Raw genomic sequence first — 24,485 nt, forward strand, 5'->3', positions numbered from 1 at the left:
TCAGACAAAATAGATTTTAAAACAAGGACTATTACAAGAGACAAAGAAGGACACTACCTAATGATCAAGGGATCAATCCAAGAAGAAGATATAACAATTGTAAATATTTAGTCACCCAACATAGGAGCACCTCAGTACATAAAGCAAATGCTAAACAGCCATAAAAGGGGAAATCGACAGTAACACAATCATAGTAGGGGATTTTAACACTGCACTTTCACCAATGGACAGATCATGCAAAATGAAAATAAATAAGGAAACACAAGCTTTAAATGATACATTAAACAAGATGGACTTAATTGATATTTATAGGACATTCCATCCAGAAACAACAGAATACACATTCTTCTCAAGTGCCCATGGAACATTCCCCATGATAGATCTTATCTTGGTATCTTGGGTCACAAATCAAGCCTTGGTAAATTTAAGAAAATTGAAGTCATATCAAGTATCTCCTCTGACCATTACACTACAAGACTAGATATCAATTACAGGAAAAAGACTGTAAAAAAAATACAAACACATGGAGGCCAAACAATACACTACTTAATAACCAAGAGATCACTGAAGAAATCAAAGAGGAAATCAAAAAATACCTAGAAACAAGTGACAGTAAAAACACAACAATCTAAAACCTATGGAATACAGAAAAACAGTTCTAAAAGGGAAGTTTATAGCAATACAATCCTACCTTAAGAATCAAGAAACATCTCAAATGAACAACCTAACCTTACACCTAAAGCAATTAGAGAAAGAAGAACAAAAAAACCCCACAAAGTTAGCAGGAAGAAAGAAATCATAAAGATAAGATCAGAAATTAATGAAAAAGAAATGAAGGAAACAATAGCAAAGATCAATAAAACTAAAAGCTGGTTCTTTGAGAAGATAAATAAAATTGATAAACATTACCCAGACTCATCAAGAAGAAAAGGGAGAAGACTCAAATCAATCGAATTAGAAATGAAAAAGGAGAAGTAACAACTGACACTGCACAAATACAAAGGATCATGAGAGATTACTACAAGCAACTCTATGCCAATAAAATGGACAACCTGGAAGAAATGGACAAATTCTTAGAAATGCACAACCTGCCGAGACTGAACCAGGAAGAAATAGAAAATATGAACAGACCAATCACAAGCACTGAAATTGAAACTATGATTAAAATCTTCCAACAAACAAAAGACCAGGACCAGATGGCTTCACAGGCGAATTCTATCAAACATTTAGAGAAGAGTTAACAACTGTCCTTCTCAGACTCTGCCAAAATATAGTGGAGGGAGGAACACTCCCAAACTCATTCTATGAGGCCACCATCACCCTGATACCAAAACCAGACAAAGATGTCACAAAGAAAGAAAACTACAGGCCAATATCACTGGTGAACATAGATGCAAAAATTCTCAACCAAATACTAGCAAACAGAATCCAACAGCACATTAAAAGGATCATACACCATGATCAAGTGAGGTTTATTCCAGGAATGCAAGGATTCTTCAATATACGCAAATCAATCAATGTGATACACCATATCAACAAACTATAAAAGTATGAGATTAGAACACTCCCTAACACCATACACAAAAATAAACTCCAAATGGATTAAAGTCCTAAATGTAAGTCCAGACACTATCTTAGAGGAATACAGAGGCAGAACACTCCATTGTCATAAATCACAGAAAGATCCTTTCTGAGAAATGGAAGTAAAAACAAAAATAAACAAATGGGACCTAATGAAACTTCAAAGCTTTTCACAGCAAAGGAAACCATAAACAAGACCAAAAGACAACCCTCAGAATGGGAGGAAATATTTGCAAATGAAGCAACTGACAAACGATTAATCTCCAAAATTTACAAGCAGCTCATGCTGCTCAATATCAAAAAAACAAACAACCCAATCCAAAAATGGGCAGAAGACCTAAATAGACATTTCTCCAAAGAAGATATACAGATTGCCAACAAACACATGAAAGAATGCTCAACATCATTAATCATTAGAGAAATGCAAATCAAAACCACAATGAGATATCATCTCACACTGGTCAGAATGGCCATCATCAAAAAATATACAAACAATAAATGCTGGAGAAAAGGGAACCCTCTTGCACTGTTGGTGGGAATGTAAATTGGTACAGCCACTATGGAGAACAGTATGGAGCTTCCTTAGAAAGCTAAAACTAGAACTACCTTACTACCCAGCAATTCCACTGCTGGGCATATACCCTGAGAAAACCATAATTCAAAAAGAGACAGGTAGGGCTTCCCTGGTGGCGCAGTGGTTGAGAGTCCGCCTGCCAATGCAGGGGACACGGGTTCGTGACCCGGTCCGGGAAGATCCCACATGCCGCGGAGCGTCTGGGCCCGTGAGCCATGGCCGCTGAGCCTGCGCGTCCGGAGCCTGTGCTCCGCAACGGGAGAGGCCACAACAGTGAGAGGCCCGCATAACGCAAAAAAAAAAAAAAAAAAAAAAAGAGCCAGGTACCACAATGTTCATTGCAGCTCTATTTACAATAGCCAGGACATGGAAGCAACCTAAGTGTCTATCAACAGATGAATGGATAAAGAAGATGTGGCACATGTATACAATGGAATATTACTCAGCCATAAAAAGAAACGAAATTGAGTTATTTGTAGTGAGGTGGATGGAGCTAGAGTCAGTCATACAGAGTGAAGTAAATCAGAAAGAGAAAAACAAAATCCATATGCTAACACATATATATGGAATCTAAGAGAAAAAAGATGGTCGTGAAGAACCTAGGGGCAGGGTGGGAATAAAGATGCAGACCTACTGGAAAATGGACTTCAGGATATGGGGAGGGGGTAGGGTAAGCTGGGACAAAGTGAGAGAGTGGCATGGACATATATACACTACCAAATATAAAATAGCTGGTCGGAAGCAGCCTCATAGCACAGGGAGATCAGCTCAGTGCTTTGTGACCACCTAGAGGGGTGGGATAGGGAGGATGGAAGTGAAGGAGATGCAAGAGGGAAGAGATATGGGGATATATGTATATGTATAACTGATTCACTTTGTTATAAAGCAGAAACTAACACACTGTTGTAAAGCAATTATACTCCAATAAAGATGTTAAAAAAATAAAAAATAAAAATAACTGGTATAAAAAACATCTTTGGGGCTTCCCTGGTGGCGCAGTGGTTGAGAGTCCACCTGCCGATGCAGGGGACACGGGTTCGTGCCCAGGTCTGAGAAGATCCCACATGCCGCGGAGCGGCTGGGCCCATGAGCCATGGCCGCTGAGCCTGCGCGTCCGGAGCCTGTGCTCCACAACAGGAGAGGCCACAACAGTGAAAGACCCGTGTACCGCAAAAAATAAATAAATAAAAATAAAAATCTTTTTTCCTAATGTCTATGCTTCACCCCCAGAGATTCTGATTTAATTGTCCTAGACTGGATTTTTTGTTAACTTCTCCAGCAATTCTGACATGCAGCCAGGGTTGAGAACCCTGAATGAGAGACTAGATCACTTATCCCCACAAAGGTTTTGTGGGTCAGATGACACTCATACACACTGAAGTAATTCAGAGGATGGTCAAATAGGACAGTTATGGAGGAAGAAGTAGATCTTGAAGCTATTCAATAAATACTCATGTAAGTATTTTTAATAAATAAAGATTTATGGAAGTGTAAGATGATGCAGAAGACTGAGGAAAGACAAGGAGACAGCAAAATGCATGGATGAGTTTCCTGAGGGATCAATAACAGGAATGGCCTCTGAGCAGGAGGGCTGTGTTGAAAGACTATGAGAAGAGTGTGCCTTATATTCCTAAAATAGACAAATGATAACTTCTTTATTAGGAAGTTGAACTTGACATCAGGCTTCAAGATGAATTTTTAAGTCAAGTGAGACCAGAGATTAAGGATTGCAACTAAGATGTCTTTGCAGCCATCTAGGCATAAAATGACTAGTGGCTGTGAAAATGGAAAGTGATGACCCTGAGAGAAACCACAGTGGGGAAACTGGAAGGGTTTATTGGTTCTCAGATAACAGTTGGGGAAGAGAGAGTGGTCAAAGTTTGAGAGAGGTCAAAGTAGAAAGAGGAGAAAGGAGATAACCATGATGAGATGAATGAGTGGCAAAAACAGACTCACTTTTACTCTCTATGTTTATCCAGTATTCATTTATTCTTGATGTATTTTCTATATGTAAATCCTCATCAGCATCATATGTCCTAAATTGTATATTCCTAGAGAATTGGGACCATTTTATAACTTTTACAGTATAAACCCTGGAAGAGGATTTTGTGTAAATAGGCACTACATTTTTAAACCCTGTATTATGAAATTTCCAAACTTACAAAAAAGTAGAGAGAATATATAATGAACCCCCCTCATATTCCCATCGCCTTCCACAATTGCCAGTTTTAGGCAGGAATTTGTGATAGCAGTGAGGACACATGTAGTGAGAATTTGTATATTTAGAATATATACAATCTATTGTTCTTTACAGAACCTTTGGAAAATACCTGTATATAAAAGCATGAAAAAGTCCGCACTACCCAGACAGACACTGTAAATACCTCAGGTCACAGTTCAATCTTAATGGAAGATTCTCCACAAAATACAATGAGTAAGAGTGTTTTCAATAACCAAACACTCTGTCTGTATCTAATAGGCTGTGATAGCTTTCCATAACAGAAATGACTGAAGAGCCTATCAGGTAACTCTTTACAGCTGTAAGTGCTCTTTTTTTCTTCTGTCTCTCTAGCTTAATGTTTTAAGAATTGTGTCTTTAAATGAAACTACAAGTCTGTATCCAGATATTTTAAAGTCTTTCTTTTTAAAGTTCAAGGACACTTATACTGCCAGAGAGTAAAGAGAAATTTGAATAAATATTAAATGCATCATTAACTCAATATTATAATTAAACAAACTTTTTCATAGGCTGTGTTTGATCCCACCTTGTAGAAGAGGATAGTAGTGTATATTTTGCAAATTCCATAAATGGGCTTTCAGCATAAGGATAGTCAACTTGAGTCATATATACTGAAAATTAATAATCACCATCAAAAAGCATATTTCTTCTGTCCTGTGAATCTCAATTATACTTATATTCATTTATAACCCTAGGGTTTATGATTGTTCCTCTGAAGTAAATCTCATTGCACATGTACAGCAGCTAAGATTACATAAACATACATCGAACTCTGTAGTTCTCTTTCTACAAATACTGTTTGTTTGTGGGGTTTTTTTTGGCTGCTTTTGGTCTTCGTTGCTGCGTGTGGGCTTTCTCTAGTTGCGGCAAGCAGCGGCTACTCTTCGTTGCAGTATGCGGGCTTCTCATTGCAGTGGCTTCTCTTGTTGTGGAGCACAGGCTCTAGGCACACAGGCTTCAGTAGTTGTGGCACACGAGCTCAGTAGTTGTGGCCCGTAGGCTCTAGAGCTCAGGCTCAGTAGTTGTGGCGCACAGGCTTAGTTGCTCCGCGGCATGTGGGATCTTCCCAGACCAGGGCTCGAACCCGTGTCCCCTGCATTGGCAGGCGGATTCTTAACCACTGCACCACCAGGGAAGTCCCTCTACAAGTACTTTTCAATTGCTAATTTTGACATTTGTAGGCTTTGAACCTTACTATAAGTGATTATAATAAAAATTCCTGTTCTCTGTGTGAGAGATTTTATGTGAAAGGTGTAGCTAATGACTGATGCCCAAGGACAGACTTTTTAATCAAGGAAAAGCCAGGAGGTATTTCTTCATTTGAACTATTTGTTTTTGTGTCTTTCTAAAATATGGACTCCCCGTGGTGAGATTTGAATTGCATGAAAAGTGACTGTGTGTTCTTGTAACTGACTTACAGTATTCATGTAAATTGCGATATTTTATTATAAATGCACAAATTAAGAGATCCCAATGATGCTGCTACAGAAGGAAGTAGCTGCTTCCTGTGGATGCTTTCTGGCATGTTCACCCAAGCTAAATAGGAAACCTTGAAACTTCTGTTTTCGAGTGCATTTTTTTGAATGCTGTATAACTTGATCAAGAGCATTTAATGAAATTAATAAAATAGTTGTGTTTCCAAAAAGTCAATGTTACCACACATTTGCACTGTTCACTTTGTCAATTCACAGTGCATGTCGGTTAGTGACTGTTAGTCTGCAGAGGACTGTAGGCTCTGATGATCTTATTTTCATTAACGGGACCCCACTTTAACTGAACTAGTGAATCAGATCTGGTTATTGAAGTTGAGCATGCAGCTACTAATGACAAGTTGCAGTGGTCCACTAAGCACAAATCAAAACTAGTAATTTGCTTCATTGTTGCTTTTGTTGTGGTCATCCATTTACAATGCTTGGAGTCAGTCTATTTATCTCTTGTAAAAATTTTTTTAAAAAAAGAAACACACACACACACACACACAGCACACACACACGTGAAACCACCACAATCAGGAGAGTGAGCATATTCATCATTCCCAAAGGTTTCCTCATAATCTTCATAATCCCTTCCTCCCAACCCCATCCTCACTGATCTGCTATCTCTCATTATAGATTAGTTTGCATTTTCTAGAATTTTATAAATGAGATATAATATATATAACCCTTTTTTCTGGCTTCTTTCACTCAGCATAATTATTTTAAAATTCATTTTGAGATAGGCACATGTGGTTAGTAGAAATAATTCATTCCTTTTTATTGCAGAATAGTGCTCCATTGTGTGGAGGTGCCATATTTTGTTTACCCATTTACTTGTTGATGGATAAATAATACTGCTGTGAACAGTTGTGTAGAAGTCTTTGAATGGGCATAAGCTTTCATTTGTCTTGGGTAAATGCCTAGGAGAGGGATGGTTGGATCATATGGTAGCTTTTTAAGAAATGCCAAATTATTTTCCAAAATAGTAGTAACATTTTATATTCAAACCAGCGGGTATTATTTCCAATACCAATGAGTGGTATCTCATTGTGGTTTTTGATTTGCATTTCCTTGATAATTACTAATGATGAGCTTCTTTATGTTCTTATTTGCCATCCCTGAATCTTCTTTGATGAAGCATCTGTTCAACTCTCTTGTCCATTTTTAAACTGGATTCCTTATTTTCATATTATTGAGTTTTGAGAGTTCATTCTATATTCTGGATATAGGTCCTTTTTCAGATATATGAATTGCAAATATTTTTTTCCAGTCTGTTGCTTACATTTTATTCTCATAACAATATCTTTTGAAGAGAAGTTTTTAACTTGATCAAGTCCAGTTTATCAAATTTGCTTCTGTGGATTGTGCTTTTGGTGACATATTTAAGAAATTTTGCCTAATCCAAGGTTATGAAGATTTTGTCTTATGCCTCCATGTAAAAAAAAAAATTACAGGGCTTCCCTGGTGGCGCAGTGGTTGAGAATCCACCTGCCGATGCAGGAGACACGGGTTCGTGCCCTGGTCCGGGAAGATCCCACATGCCGCGGAGCAACTAAGCCTGTGAGCCATGGCCGCTAGGCCTGTGCGTCCGGAGCCTGGGCTCCGCAACGGCAGAGGCCACAACAGTGAGAGGCCCGCATACCGCAAAAAAAAAAAAAAATTACAGTTTTAGGTTTTACATTTAGGTCTATGATCCACTAAATCAATTTTTGTATATAGTATAAGATATAAATCCACATTTTTGGTTTTGGGGTCTTTTTTTTTTTTTTTTTGGATATCTGGTTGTTCTAGCCTTTGCTAAAAAGTGTCCTTTTCTCCACAGCATTTCCTTTGCACCTTTATCAAAAATCAGTTGTCAGTATACTTGTGGTTATATTTCTGGTCTCTTTATTCAGACTCTTTATTCTGTCTCATTTATCTATTTGCTTTTATGCCAATATCATGATTTTTATTAATATATGTTTATAAGTCTTGCATTCAGCTAGTGTGAGCCTTCCAGTTTTGTCCTCCTTTTTCAAAAATTATTTTAGCTATTATGAACTCTGTGCATTTTAGTATGAATATTAGAATCAACATATGAATTTCTGCCAAGAAGTCCTGTTGGGAATTTGATTGGGATTGTGCTGCACTTATAGATCACAATTTGGGGAGAATTGACATCTGAACAATATTGATTCTTCCAACTTCTTTTTTTTAGGTTTTCTTTAATTTCTCTCAGCAATATTTATAGTTTCAGGGTACAGTTCTTTTATAACTTTCCTCAGGTTTGTCCCTAAGTATTTTATATCTTTTGATACTACTGATAAGTGGTTTTAAAATTTCTATTTCCAATTGTTTGTTGCTAGTGTGTAAAATACATTGAAATTTTGTAAATTGACCTAATATCCTGCAACTTTGCAAAACTTATTTATTACTACTAGTAGCTTTTTGTAGATTCCAGTAGACTTCCTACATAGATGATTATGTTGTGTGTAAACAAAGACAGTTTTACATTACCAATCTGAATGTCTCATTTCTTTTCCTTGCCTGATTGCACTGGCTAAGACCTCCAGTACAAAGTTTAATAGAAGTGACAAGAAAGGATAGCCCTGTCTTATTCCTGATCTTAGTGGAAAGGTATTCAGTCTTTAATGATTAAGTATGATGTTAGCTATTGAGATTTTATAGATGTCCTTAATCATGGTGAGCAAGTCCCTTTCATCACTAGTTTGCTGACAGTTTTTATCAGGAATGGATGTTGGATTTTGTCAAATGCATCTTCTGTACTTATGAGATCATCATGTTTTTTTTTTTTCTTTTTTAGTCTGTTAATACAGTGAATCACACTGATTGATTTTTTAATGTTAAACCAACCTTGCATTTCTGGGGAAAACCCTGCTTGGTCCTGACACAAATATCCTTTTAGTCTGTTGTTTGATTCAATTTGTGTTCATAAGGGATTATTGGACTATAGTTCTCTTTTTTTATAATGACTTTGTCTGCTTTTGGTATCAGGGTGAAGCTGGCCTCATAGAATGAATTGGGAAATATTTCCTCCCTCTTTCCCCCACTCCTTAAAACTTTTTGAAGGAATTCGTGTTAAATTGGTATTATGTCTTTCTTAAATGTTTTGTGGAATTTGTCAGTGTGAGAAAGTTTTTATAACCTGTAAATTCAATTTCTTTAATAGATAAAGAGTTTTTCTGGTTAACTATTTCTCTTTGAGTAAGCTTTGGTAATTTGTGTCCTACAGGGAATTTGTCCAGTTCATCTAAGTAGTTGGATGTATTGGCATAAAGTTGTTCATAATGTTGCCTTATTATCTGGAGAAACTATAGTGATACCACTACTATTCCTGATATTAGAAATATGTATCTTTGCTCTATTTTCCCTGGTCAGTCTAACTAGAGGTTTATCATTCTTACTGATCTTCCCAAAGAACAAGCTTTGGGTTTCATTGATTCTTTCTACTGTTTTTCTATATTGTTTCATTTATTTTCACTTTGATCTTTATTATTCCTTTCTTCAGTTGTTTTGGGTTTCATTTGGTCTCCTCTTTCTATCCTTAAGGTGGGAATCAAGGTCAATGATTTCAAACTTTTCTTTTTCTAATATAGCCATTTAGTGCTAGAAATCTCCCCATAAGTGCTGCTTTAGCAACATCCCACAAATTTTGGTATTGTATTTTTATTTCATTCTGTTCTAAATATCTTCTAATTTCATTTTTTGTTTGATCAATGGGTTACTTAGGAGTTAAGTGTGTTACTTAGTTCCCAAACATTTGAGATCTTTCTGTTATTTATTTATAATTTAATTCCAGTGTGACTTGAGAAAATAATTTATATGAAGTGATTTGTTTTAAATTTGTTGAGACTTGTCCTGAATAGAGTCTATCTCAGTAAATGTGCCATATGCTCTTGGTAAGAATGTAAATTTTGCTATTGTTAGGAGTATTCAATAAATGTCATTTGGATTAAGTTACTTAAAAAAAAAAAACTAGTAATTTGCTTAAAACTTAGGAAGTAGTTTTCCCAAGTGCCCTCCTTTCCACAGCAGCAGTCTTATTGGATTTTTACTTCTTTTTAAATAAGTAGAGACTGATATCTGTATCTCCTAACTCAATCGCAAACAGATAAAGGATATAGCAAAACCATGAAATAGTAATCTAACCATAATTGGCATTGGTGAGATCTTTATTAGAATTTCTTCTTTGGGTTGTACGTTATGAAAGCAAATTTCAAATCAAGCAACAAAATCTACTGTAAAGTAGAACCTTAAAAGAAAGAAGAGAAAGAGATTCTGACTTCAGGAAAAAACAAGACACTCTAATTTCTTCTTTCTAAACTCAGATTTTTGGTAATCCTTGTCTCAGGATTGTTGGTTAAAGAAATGCCACAATTTAAAAATGGGCAGAAGACCTGAATAGACATTTTTCTTAAAAAAAAAAAAGTTTGTAATTAAAGTACTTTGCATAGGATGTACACTCTCAAATTAGCTGCAGTTTCCCCCACGTTCTACATGTGCCTGCTTGTCACTTATATGTTACCTGCCTGGCATTCAAGCCACTTCATTTTGTCCCTCCCCTGCTTCCACCACCACTTTCTTCCCTCTGGAAAAGATTATTACAGCATTATATCCCATTCTTGATTCCTCATGGACCCCATTAGTCCTCATCAAATACATTAATTATCATATTCATAAAGTTCTTGTACTTATCCAAATAATCACTATTAGACCCACTTTTCACATAGCAAAACAAAATTTTTAATTAGATAGCTTTACAAAACTGCACAGAGAATAAATAGTGGACAAGGAAAGAATCCCCTGCAATGCCCTCCTGGCTCACCAAAGGCAGTATCATGTGTGGTGAAAAGAGGGCAGGCACAAAGAGGCCTTGGGCATTTGGGTTCTGAGACCCTGCTCTGAGTGGACAGATCTTTCAACATCATGAGCCTCAGTTTCTTCATCTGTAGAGGTAGAATAATATCACAAAAAGTGGCTGGAAATTTCATAGAGATCATGTACACATCATCATATCCGTCATCCTTTAGATCTCAGATTGAATGTCATTTCCCTCACCCTAAAGACTAGATAGCAGCCCCCTGTTAAACACACTTTGATCCTTCCCTTCATAGCTCTTACCACAATTGTAGTCATATAGTTATTTATGACTTACTTGCTGTAATATCTGTCTTCCCCGTGAGACCCAGAGTGCCTTGGAGGAGGTGATGTGTCCACATTATTCCCTGTCTTATTCAGTACTTAGAGCAGTGGCTGTCCAGACTAGGTGCCCAATCACTAATGAAAGAATGGGTGAATGAAGGGATAAATGATTGTGAATGGACTTCATAAACTGTTAAATGCTCTTCAAGATGGAAGGTATTAATAGCATATTTAATAAGCATTTACTCTCTACTAAGCACAGTATTTAGCATGTTACGTGCATTGTTTCATATAATCTAACAAAAATGCCTTGACTTAAGTACTATTATTATCTCAGTCTTATGGATGAAGAAATTGAAGCTTAGAAAGTTTAAATACCTTGTCTAAAATAATATTGCTCTACTAGATCAATCTTTTTTGTGTTTTTGACATTCCTTATAACAATGCACATAAAATAAAATAAAAATTAATTCAATTCAAAATCTGGATTCTGGTATCAGGTTTAATTCTGATTCGATCATTAGATAATAGATGTAAGTCTTGAGCATGACCCCTGAATGATTAGAGTTGAAAATTCAGCAGGTTTTTCTGGTTAAACTTTGAAAACCTTGCAAACTTAAATGACTATAATAGTTAGAACATTGTACCTTGAGACAAAAATGAATGTTTGTTATTCTAAAGGACAATTAGAGAGTAGACCCTCAGGTTTTATAATCTAACTACAAAGGCTATATCCCTCAGTAAAATAGCAAAATAATTAATGGTAACATCTCTGACCTACACCCAGTTCATTTTCCACAAACTCAAGAAAATGAAATGCCTAGAGCATGACTTTAATCTAATCTTGATTTTTAACCTTATATATATTGATATCAGATCTTAAAAGAATTCCTTTCAGAATTCAAAAGGCATGCATTTCTGCTTGTAGTTTTCTTTCATTAAGATTTTTCTCATTATAGAAACTTCATCCCTTCTACTTTTTATTTTAGAAACCAAACATCTAAGTTACTTTTCCTTGTAGGTTTTAATTCGGACCCTATTATCGTGGATACATAGCATGATACATGTTTATAGACATAATTATGACAATATGATTATAAACAGAATTATTAAAGTGAAACACACTTTAAGAATGTGTATGTGTTAATTGTACTAACAAGTTTAAAAAGCCCTGCTAATTAAAGAGATACTAAATAATGGATTATTGTACACTTTGCTTTGTGAAAAAAAGGTGTACTAAAATTTGTAAAATTTAAAAAATAGATTTCAATTTAAACACACAGTGGTAGATTGCTCTTTAAAGAAATCCTATAGTAGATCCTCTTATAAAATACAGAATAACATCTTATTTTCTGTGATTCAAGGAATTATATCATATCAGGTTTAGTTGTAGCTTTAATAGCCGTTGACTATCCAAGAGATAAGTCAATGACTCTTGACTGCTAAGCAAGAAATTGCTCTAAGAAGTTCAAGGTGTTTAGGAATTTTCATTTTTTAAATAGCTATGAACTATTTAATATGTTAATTTTGTTGAAATTATAGCTGGAACTGTGTCAGTATGATTTTTTTAAATACTCCCCCAAAAGTTTTCCTTTTAATCTTTGATACTGTCCACAATTTTGGTGAGATTTATCCATTGTCTACCATATGCTATGCTGGGCTCAGCAGTTGAGTATACATGCAGTACCAAAAAAATGGTCTTTCTACTCAAAGAGACTTAAATTGTTTGGGAGCAACCTGTATATAGATGAAGAATATGAAAAAACATCAAGGAAACTGACCTAGTACAATGTTTGAACAGAAAGATATGCCCATAAGCCAAATGATTCCTGTGACTGGAAGTTTAAACAAAAAAAAAAAGAAGAAGAAGAAAAAGGCTTCTATTCTGGTACTGAAAATCCCCATGTAGGCCTATGCTATGTCCCATACATACCTTCAGGACTCTCAGTGGCTATTTCTTTCTGGGAAAATCCACATTTGAGAACAAAATCAGTAATCTAGGATTTGTTTTATTTGGTCACAGAAGGTACAAATGATGGGTCTGTAATAGATTTTTCCCGTTGGCCTGGAATTTGAGTGTCATTTCTTTCTATTGCTGATCTTGAGAGACTAACAATGTTTTGTTGACTCCAAATGGATATTTATAAATGACTGAAAAAGATGCACATGCACACATAGCCAAGTCTATTTGCTAAGATTAGGAAATTTCACATGTAAGCTGAGTAGGCATCTGACTGTGGTGCCATAGCACCGCTGCTGTTGAAAGCCACACAGTTCATGTAAATATCAATGTCTTGGTCATTGTTGACCCTTCTCTCTCATCCCCCACATCCTGGCAGTTGTCCAGTCCAGTCTGCCTCCTCAATTCATACATAAATGTCTCAGGTGGATTTTTCTTAAAAATAAGTTTTAATAGTAGTTAGAAATATTTAGTCATTTAATCCAACTTCCCTTCTGACCCATTATACTTTATGATTCATTCAGTTTGCTTAGCAAGGATCTATTGCTCTGTGTCAAGCACTAGGCTAGCAATTCAGGGGTGACAAAGTAGACTACTGAGTTTATACCTACTGAGGTATACATTATTAGAGAATCCCATAAACATATATGAAAGTGCAATTCTGACAAGTTCTGTGAGGGAAAGCTTATGGGACTACCTAAACTGGGTACTGTAATCAGAGAAGTGTGGGAAGACGAGTCTGAGGAAGTGATACATGAGCTGAAACATAAAGGCCAAGAGGGGAAGGAAGATCCTACACGGGGAACAACATGGACAAATGCGCTGATAGACAGGAAGAACTGAGGAGGCCAGAGCAGAAAATAGAGGGTGTTAAGGTTGAACTGAAGCCAGAACATGCAAGTTTTTGCAGGTAATGTTAAGGACTTTCTTCTTAATCTTAAGAGCAGCAGGGAAGCCATTGAAAAGTTTTAAGTAAGGAAAAGGAATGATTCAATCAGACGTATGTTTATATAAGACCGTTTTGGCTTCATTTTGAAGAGAGCATGGGACAGGGAGCCAGAGTGGAACATGGTGGATCTCTTGAGAGGCTTTGTGATCATCCAAAAGAGGGATGATGGTCGCTAAATTCTGGTGCTGGTGGAGGAGGTGGAGACAAGTGGATCTGGATTGGATATGGAGAGGATAGAGGGAGGTGTCAAGGATGACATCTAGAGTCTGACTTTTCAACCGGAATGGTTTATGGTGCCATTCATTAAACCAGGTTTTCAGTTGGAGGTGTCTTCAAGACATTGAGGAGGAGCTGGTCAAGAAGGCCACTGTATACGAGAGGCTCTCAGAAGAGAGAACTAGCCTAGTAATAGAAATTAGAGAGTCATCTAATATGTGAATCTGACTTATAATATCCAGAATAGCTTTCCAGACTGCTGGTTGAACATCTTCAAAATGACAGAAAATTCACCACCACAACAACCAGACATGCTTTAATTAAAGAAGGATGTTCCTTATGTTAGACTAAAAGCTTTTTTTAAATTAATTTTTATTGGAGTATAGTTGCTTTACAACGCTGTGTTAGTTTCTGCTGTACAGCAAAGTGAATCAGCTATAGATACACATATATCCGCTCTTTTTTGGATTTCCTTCCCATTTAGGTCACCACAGAGCACTGAGTAGAGTTCCCTGTACTGTACAGTAGGTTCTCACTAGTTATCTATTTTATACATAGTAATGTATATATATGTCAATCCCAATCTACCAATTCATCCCACACCCCTCCTTCCCCTTTTGGTATCCATACGTTTGTTCTCTACATCTGTATCTCTCTTTCTGCTTTGCAAATAAGTTCATCTGTACCATTTTTCATATAAGCGTATTTGGTATTTTTCAAAATGGTATTTTTCATACCATTTTACATATAAGTGATATTATATAATATTTGTTTTTCTCTTTCTGGCTTACTTCAGTCTGTATAACAATCTCTAGGTCTATCCACATCTTTGCAAATGGCACAATTTCATTCCTTTTTATGGCTGAGTAATGTTCCATTGTATATATGTACCACATCTTCTTTATCCATTCCTCTGTTGATGGACATTTAGGTTGCTTCCATGTCCTGGCTATTGTAAATAATGCTGCAGTTAACACTGGGGTTCATGTATCTTTTTGAATTATGGTTTTCTTCGGGTATATGCCCAGGAGTGGGATTGCTAGGTCACATGGTAGTTCTATTTTTAGTATTTTAAGGAGCCTCCATACTGTTCTCCATAGTGGCTGTAACAATTTACATTCTCCTCAACAGTGCAGGAGGGTTCCCTTTTCTCCACACCCTCTCCAGCATTTATTGTTTGTAGATTTTTTGATGATGGCCATTCTGACCAGTATGTGGTGATACCTCATTGTAGTTTTGATTTGCATTTCTCTAATAATTAGTGATGTTGAGCAGCTTTTCATGTGCTTCTTGGCCATCTGTATGTCTTCTTTGGAGAAATGTCATTTACATCTTCTGCGTATTTTTGGATTGGGTTGTTTATTTTTTTGATATTGAGCTGCAGGAGCTGTTTGTATACTTTGGAGATTAATCCCTGTCAGTTGCTTTGCTTGCAAATATTTTCTTTCATTCTGAGGGTTGTCTTTTCATCTTATTTATGGTTTCCTTTGCTGTGCCAAAGCTTTTAAGCTTCATTAGGTCCCATTTGTTTATTTTTGTTTTTATTTTCATTACTCAAGGAGGTGGGTCAAAAAAGATCTTGCTACGGTTTATATCAAAGGATGTTCTGCCTTTGTTTTCCTCTAAGAGTTTTATAGCATCCTGCCTTACACTTAGGTCTTTAATCCATTTTGAGTTTATTTTTGTGTATGGTGTTAGGGAGTGTTCTAGTTTCATTCTTTTACATGTAGCTGTCCAGTTTTCCCAGCACCACATATTGAAGAGACTGTCTTTTCTCCACTGTATAATCTTGCCTCCTTTGTCATAGGTTAGGTGACCATAGGTGGGTTTATCTCTGGGCTTTCTATCCTGTTCCATTGATCTATATTTCTGTTTTTGTGCCAGTACCATACTGTCTTTGTGCCAGTACCATACATACTTGTAGCTTTGTAGTATAGCATGAAGTCGGGGAGCCTGATTCCTCCAGCTCAGTTTTTCTTTCTCAAGATTGGTTTGGCTATTTGGGGTCTTTTGTGATTTTTCACAGAATTAGAATAAAAGCTTTCTGAAGTAAATTCTACTCATTAGTTCTGATTCTGCCATTTGGACAAATGGAATCACTACCTAATAGGGCTTCAGGAATTTGAGGAAAACTGGAACGGTAGGGCTTCCCTGGTGGTGCAGTGGCTGAGAGTCTGCCTGCCGATGCAGGGGACACGGGTTCATGCCCCGGCCCGGGAGGATCCTACATGCCACGGAGCGTCTGGGCCCGTGAGCTATGGCCTCTGAGCCTGCGCGTCCGGAGCCTGTGCTCCGCAACGGGAAAGGCCACAACAGTGAGAGGCCCATGTACCGCAAAAAAAAAAAAAAACTGGAATGGTATTTCTCCCCCACCACTTTGCCAGCCACCTTAGATCCTCTGTCCAGCAAAAATTCTTTAGATCAACTCAGCAGTGTAGCCCTTGCCCATGTCTTCAGCTTCATCTATTACAAACACAGAAACAGACCCCCCAGAACACCTTTATACCCACTCAGATTATTTCCACTCAGATCTAAATGTTAGGGGCTTCCTAAGCATGATATGTTTTCACAAACTTTTGTGCCTTTTCTTATGGCTGTTGCATAGGAATGGTTTTTAATTCCACCACTTAAAAAATTACAGCTCTCTAGCAGAAGCTAATGAGACCAACTAGCTAACCATAGGAATTTTTTTCAGAATAGATCCGACAAGAAGTTGCCAGTAGCTCATATATGTCCAGAACTGTAGGACAAATTTGGACTTACTCAGGGCCAACATTGTAATATTCAAGTTGGTCCTCTCTTGCAAGCTGGACATGGCAGAAGGTTTTCTAGGGTGTGGGCCATGTTCTGAGTTAAGAGCCTTCACTCTCACCTGCTGTTTTAGTCAGAGAAGGCTGCCTGCACTCACACAGAATTCCACAGTCCTAGTCCAGTCAGGAGTTCCGTGGGCATCCCTCCATATGGTCTTTCAGAGACTCAGGCTTCTTTCATCTAGTGGCTCCTCTGGGAGCCTTGAAGTCTTCTGCTGGATCTTTTGCATCTTGTCAAGAGATGTGGGAAGAGAGAGCATGGGGATTATGCAGGAAGTTTTAGGAGCAGGAGACGGTTTACACTTCTCACGTTCCACTTCTACGTTCCATTAACCAGAACTCAGTTACATGACCCATATAACTGCAAGGAAGGCTCGGAAATGTAATTTAGCTGTGTGCCCAGAAGGAAAAGGCAGCAGGGTTTGGTGAGCACACCTTCCTTATCCTGGAGGTGATACCACTTTGCTCTCTTTCTCCCCAAAACCTTCAGTGATTCCCTGTTGCCTACCGAATTTAGAACAGTCTCTTGGCTTTTTAATGCTCTTTTTGTTCTGACCCTGAGCCTATCCTTCCAGCTAAACTGGTGATTTCATTATTCCCCAAGCATACCCTACCCTTTCACTCTTCTATGCCTTTATTCAGGCACTTTCTTCTGCCTTGGGCACCCTACATCTCTTATTCTTGAAATCTAATCAGTCATTCAAGGTCCATTCAAGAAGTCACTTCATTCCTACTGGTCTGCCTTATGTTGTAGTTACCTGTTTACTTGTACTATCACCTCCCTCCAGACTCCCTGAAGGCAAGCAATGTGTCTTATCCATTTTGCATCACTGACAACCTCTAGGAAGTGCCTGGGAGTGCTCAATGAAATATTGTTCAATTGAGTTAGTTTTATTTAAATTATTTCCTTAAAGAGAAAATGCAGTGTATTTTTCAGTAGCTTTCCTTTCTTTTCTTTTTTTCTCTTTTTCTGTGAGGAAAAACATTTGTGGTAGTGGTTCTCAAGATGATACTGAGCGCAAGAACCTCTTGGGAGTTAATCTTAACCACTTGTTAAGATTATAGATTTCTGTTGCCCCCCACACACAAGATTCTAATTCTATAGATCTGATAGATCTGATGTTGGACCCCAGTATCTGCATTTTTATAAGTGCCCTGGGAGCGTGGGAGGGTTAAAATGGGGGAGGATTCACATCATATGACCCCTAGATTGTACTTTCAGAAATATTGCAACATGGTGTGTGTCATTACACCCATTAATGGACTACTATTCCCTTCCTTTAACAAAACAGATCAGTTCATTAACAGAGGAACAGGTAGCATGCGGAGCGGTAAAAATCAAGATGTTTGTCATATTGCCTTTGGATCCAAAGTTGTTGGACCACCTCCACTCTCTGGCAGAAGAAATAATATGAGGATATTCAGTGAGGTAGGAGCAAGGTTTAAACAACTTATCTAAGCATGGATGGCATGGGAAGGGAAGGGTTTTTTCCCAATACAGAGGGAAAAAAAAGAGGGAGAGAGACTACATGCCAAAAGCAGAGGGCTTGAATAAATTTGGAACAGAAATTCTGGATTTTAAAAGACCTCAAAACTGTTTTCTTTTCATCATGTCAACGCAATTAACATTTTTGAGCATTCTTTTCATTAAATATGTGCACAAAACTTAAAGGCAAATATATGTGAGCACATTTTGTGGTCTCCTTCAAGAAGGAGTTGGATCATCACCAGACACCTTATAATGAACAGATTCTCAAATGTTATATTTTTATTTTTAATTTCTTCTGAATTTCTGACATACACAGTGATTTTCATTTCAACTCCTACCTACTAAAGATGGAGTGTAGCAAATGAACACATTTTAATTTGTGTGTCTATGAGATTTGGTGGTCTTCTGTTTTACCTTACATTATATTTATCTCCCATTTCTTTCTAGTTTTCTACTATAATTTCCCTCTCCAGCAACTTTTTAATCTTCTCATTTTCTCTAGTTCTTTTTTACCTCACTATTTGTCCAGCTATTATTTCTTCTATGTAGAGTCTATGAGAAATAAATGCAATTCCTATATTTTAAAATATAGATTAATTCCTTTTTCTTATAGACAGTAAGATCTGTTGGGTCCAAAAATAACCAATTGTGCCAGCAGTCTACAGTAGAGAAGTGTGTTAACAGGGCAGAAATGTCAACCTTGCTGTTACCTGAGTCTGAGGCACAAGGAGATAAAGAAAATATTGGCCACATAAAGCAGACTGTACCTATTCATGGTAAGAATCATGCATAAAGATTGATAGCTAGTGAAAACAATGAGAAATGTTAAGATAAATCCATAGTTATATTCTTGACTAGATCTTAAATCCAGAGAATTACCATTTAAAAATGAAAATGGTGGTAGATATTGAAATATGTTTAGAATTCTTATACCATATATTATCTTCTGGAACCTGTCATTCTGTTTATTCTGTTATTTTACATTGCTGTAGTACCCTCTATTTTTACTTTCTGGTAACAGTGAGAAAATAGTATAGTATCCTGTTATTGCTGTGTCTTGGAAACCCCATGTACATTTTAAGTGTTCTTAGTTTTACCTTTTAATTAATCTCTTCCATTTGTAAAGTGCTCTTTATTTTCTCTCATTGGTACAAAAACAACCCTGTTGGTGAAGAAAACTTTTATCCCGTTTTATAGATTGAGAATTCAGGGCTAAGAGAGTAAGTGATTTGCAATTTGTAATCACTAGAAAGAATTGAGACCAGAACCCAAGACTTACCACTCCCTGTCAGTTTGTGCACTTTAACTGGTCTGACTTCTGTGAACATTGAAAAGGGGAGACATTTGTGTTCATTTTATTTGATTTAGAAATTAACAATCACTGTTAGAGACTCTGTCTCCCATGGAGTATAAAACTGAGATAAGGAAATAAATAACATAGATATTCAGTCCCAGTTTTACCACTGTCTGTGAGACCTTGATCAAGTTTCTTAAACTCTATGAGCCTCAGTTTCCTCATCTGTAAATGGGGATACAGTTACTACTAGCACTAGTAGTAGTAAGAAATAACAGCTGCCTCAAAGGGTCAGTATGAGGATTCAGTGAGAACAGTCAGTCAAGCACATCATATTGTGCCAAGAATTTAAATGTTCAGAAAATATCAAATGCTGCTATGAATATTATTATTATTATTGTTACAGAATTAAATTACACTTAAGAATTCTTCAAGATTGATCTCAGTCCTGCAGGGTTCTTTTGGAAACTACCCTCTAAGCTCTTGTTGAATCAAACTTAAATCTTTTAAAGGAAAAAATAATTTTTATGTATTGGCTGTCAATTTCATTTTTAAATATTTTTAATATAACATGTTGCAAGATTAACATTAATCTAATTACTTGTAGCTCTCTATATGGTTATATTACATGAATAAAATGTATTAGTAGTTTGTTTTTTCTTTAACACCTTTATTAGAGTATAATTGTTTTACAATGGTGTGTTAGTTTCTGCTTTATAACAAAGAGAATCAGCTATACATATACATATATCCCCATATCTCCTCCCTCTTGCATCTCCCTCCCACCCTCCCTATCCCACCCCTCTAGGTGGTCACAAAGCACCGAGCAGATCTCCCTGTGCTATGCGGCTGCTTCCCACTAGCTCTCTATTTTACATTTGGTAATGAAAGCCTGATACAATTCTAATATTGGAATAGAAATAAACACCTATTTCCTTTAAAGGAATGTTGTGTTTTTTATATGGCTTTACATTTTGTCAAAATGATACATGAACATTCTCATTATAGCTATAATTATATTTACTGAGTTATTTCAAACTATATAGTACTTTCTGTTCTGGCTTTTTGTTCTTTGATATGAAAATGTACCAGCCAATCTGCATATTATGCATCCACATCCCCCTCAAGAACCATCAGCCGATAAGAATAATAACAGGAGAAGATTACAGTTAAAAAGAACCATCAGAGAAAGGACAGAGACACCCAGCGGTATGGTACTAATTCAATACTATCTTATATCCGTATATCATTCAGAGCAATGGAATCTCTCTCTGCAGGTTGTAAATTTCAAGGGATTATGAACCAATTCATTTAAAATATAAATATCTGTTCTACAAGGATTATGGAAATCAAATATTTTACAAAAGAATTGCTCTAGAGCCCTAACGGAGATTTGTTGGATTAAATAGACAGTACCACAAAAATAAAGGACTTCCTACAAAGGCTGAATAAGCTTAAATTATTGATTTTTAAAATGGCCCAAATTTGATAGAAGTTCCTGCCTGCAGACTTCACTAAAATTGAACTTAACTCATAATTTTTCATTTTTCATTTATCTCTCTTCTTTTTAAATTGGGCCCTTTCTAGATTGTTTCTTACATTTGCTGTCTCTTCTTTTGGACTCCTTGCCATCTACTGTAATGTAGGTTAAAGTTTCAACTCTTTGTAACCAGTAAAGCATTAGAGAAATATAGTTGGGTATTATAGTTATTGCTTAAAATATTAGATTTGAGGCATGTATGTATAGATTTGTATACACATGCATTAGTCTGTCGTGAATCAAGCCCAGAATGTATCATGTACACATCTGTTAGCGTAATTTCCCAAAAATGTAGATTTCTTGGGTAGGCCAAAATTCTGCTTGCTAGGTTTCATGTTATTATTATAAAATAGTAGATAGAAAAATTACTTCTGCAATAATGCCTGTATCCATTTTTCTTAAGGTGCTGAAGGAAAGAGCTTCATTTAAAAGAGTTGACTTCAGTAAAAATTGTAATTTAAAGGAAACACACTCCATTTTATATGGAACCAAAGTAAAAAATATAGGACCTTTTAAAAATTATATGGGTTTTGGAATTCCCTTTATTGCATATTGTAAAACTTAAATTTAAAATGTCCCCATGCAAATATCAAGGAATTTTAAGATGAACCTCTACAAAAATGCAGCTGAGTTCATCTTAAAATACTCTCCTGAAAAAGAAAAAAAACTGTATATAATCTGTATTGTCACCTCTAACTTGCTTTTCAATAATCAAATAGAAAAGTATACCACAGTACCATTCTTCAAAAATTAATATATATATATCAAAAGAAGTAATATAGAGGAAAATATTTATTCCAATAAAGGCAATTCTTCAGGAAATAACAGAAATGAACATAAAGCAACAACTGTCCTCACCACTGTGTCCCAACAGAGAACAGAGACATTGAACCCCAGCTCTCCAGCACCCCAGTCTCCTGATCAAACAGGTTAGCATCTTTATTATACCATAATTGCTAACGATTAATAAAATATAAATATGTTAAATATTTCAAACCCGGTCATTTTGAAAAGTCATGATGCAGTCATTTGCTAAAATATATCATTTTTTTCAATCTCTTTTTAACTCCAATTTTATGTCAGACTTTAATGGATGAAGGAGTATTTTTATTTTCAAGTTTTAATGCACAAGCAGTCCTGTTCAGAATGAAAGTTTAAAACTTTGAGGTTTTCACATAACATTGTCACCCTCCCCAAAGATTATCTATTGTTGCACTTCTCCAGTCCTCTTTATAATAGAGATGGTTGGAGTGTAAAGCATTGAACCCATCAACATATCTTGCCTAGCAGGTGTGTGGTACTTTTACAAAGGCAAATTGTTTTTGAGCTAGGGAAAAAGGAAAATAAATGGAAATTGTTTGTAGGTTGTCAGTCTTATTTATGCAGTGTTGAAGCCTTCATTAAAATGTTAGACGCAATTAGTGTCTCTAGCATAAATCTGACTGTGTAGAAAAACTAATTAGATGTTTAGGTGATCATTCTTGCATTTATCTTGTTTGCTGCAATATTGTGATTACACAGTAATTTACATATTTTCCTAAGAAAACACACCAAATTATTCATTACAATTGATATGGAAATACTTGAGGTAAAACTACAAATTCCAAAGAAGCATGTGGTAGTGAGATAATTAGAGTTCTTTTGGTGTAAGAACACTTCTTTTACTTTGACTTTTTGACAGTTAATAATATGTTTGGTGCTAGGTCATACAAGTTGTTTAATTGCATAATGAAGATTCCCAGGATCTTTTCCTCCTATTTTCTTTACGTATAATGCAACACATTGGTTTTTGTAATCGTATTCAAGGTTTACTAAAGCACCTACTGTGTTTACAAAGCACCTACTAGGTGCTTAGCACTAGGCAAAAGTTTGCTGTCCAAAAGAGGACAACCCAATGAATCTATTCATTTCACCTGCCCACAGCTAACACTGACTCAGGACCCTCCACATTTTCTGTGAATGTGGTCAGATTGGGTATTGTATATTCAACCTGTTATTGACCATTTACCTACAGAAAATATGAAAGCCTTGTCCCTAATAGATTTTCTCTAAGAAATGTATATTTATTGCCCTTTTTATAGGCAAGTTATGTTACATAATCATAGTCTTAGGTTAAGAAATAGGTGAATACAGTTGAGAAGAATACAATTTTATTTGTGCCATCAATATAATTTTTATTAAAGGTCTTTTTGTTTGCTTTCTGCTTTTGCTTTTGTAGTGTTAGCTTTAAAGTTTCAAGTGAGCAAATCTTAGCTCTTCGTTACTCTTCTTGTGATGATAAATATAATTTAAGAGTCAGGAGTAAAATTACCACATCTACATTGTGATTCTGCAGAACACGAATTCTTGTAAGATTTTCACCACTGACACAATGCAGCAAAAAATAAATTAAAAAAAAAAAAAGACTAAGTTGAGAAAATGCTCAACTTTTCCTGCTGTCATTCTAAAGAAGAAAGTAAGCCTGCTTTTAAAAATGTTTATTATAGAGATCTTCTTTTTCCAGGTCATAGAATTATAAAGTCTATTTCAATGTTGAATAAAGATTAAAAATTTTTAAAGTTTTGATAAAAATGTACTTCAGTTGTAGTATATAGTGTTTTTAAAGAAAACAATGTGCAAAAAGATTTTCATATCAAAACATTTTCTCCTAAAATTAAATTAAAATTAAACATAAAGGTCCTTTTCACCAGCAGGGTTCACCAGTCACGTTAACAAGTATTTCTGTGGATTTGCTATTGACAAGTCTAGTCAGTTTAGTCTATGAATTGTCCTGTACCGATGAGCAGAATGGAGAGGGAAAGACTGTCAGCCTTTTCGTGGTTTTCCTCTCCTCCATGTTTTATAATATGAACAAGGGCCAGATACTTTGTTTAAAGATCTTGTTAAGTACTCTGTCCCCCTGAAATTAAATTAGTAACTCAAACCCTTTTAAATTTGAAAGATTTTCCCCCTCTGAAATACTAAATTAATGAGGCTGTGCTGTAAAGAACTTGCTGCAAGACAGGTGATAATTATTTCAGACTTAGAAATTTCCTGGCCAGTGTTTCAACTCAGATGGAGAGGAAGTACAAATGAGTTGCCCGTATCTATAAGCACTGTCTGTGGGTTAAATGTTTAGCAGCTTACAAGATGGTGGATAAATTGCCTTCCTTGGCTTTTGCATTATTTTATAAATCTCTGTTTCAACAACAAGGAATGTTAACCTAACTACCTGCC

General features: G+C 36.1%; 1 protein-coding gene across 12 annotated transcripts in view; it reads left to right on the forward strand.

Moving 5' to 3' along the window:
- CFAP20DC (CFAP20 domain containing) overlaps positions 1-24,485 on the forward strand; it is a 298,550-nt gene that overhangs the window by 144,788 nt on the left and 129,277 nt on the right. For 3 of the 12 annotated variants that reach the window (XM_059076211.2, XM_067043781.1, XM_067043777.1), the window contains 4 exons: positions 18,239-18,375; positions 19,049-19,211; positions 20,822-20,938; positions 22,076-22,198. The exons of 2 other annotated variants lie outside the window; for them this stretch is intronic. In XM_059076211.2, coding sequence (XP_058932194.1) covers positions 18,239-18,375; positions 19,049-19,211; positions 20,822-20,938; positions 22,076-22,198 — 540 coding nt within the window. The remainder of the gene's footprint in view (positions 1-18,238; positions 18,376-19,048; positions 19,212-20,821; positions 20,939-22,075; positions 22,199-24,485) is intronic. 7 more of the 12 variants (XR_010842526.1, XM_059076214.2, XM_059076215.2 and 4 more) reach the window with 7 other exon arrangements.

The sequence above is a fragment of the Kogia breviceps genome, chromosome 10 (genome assembly GCF_026419965.1).
Source record: "Kogia breviceps isolate mKogBre1 chromosome 10, mKogBre1 haplotype 1, whole genome shotgun sequence".
NCBI classification, from domain to species: domain Eukaryota; kingdom Metazoa; phylum Chordata; class Mammalia; order Artiodactyla; family Physeteridae; genus Kogia; species Kogia breviceps.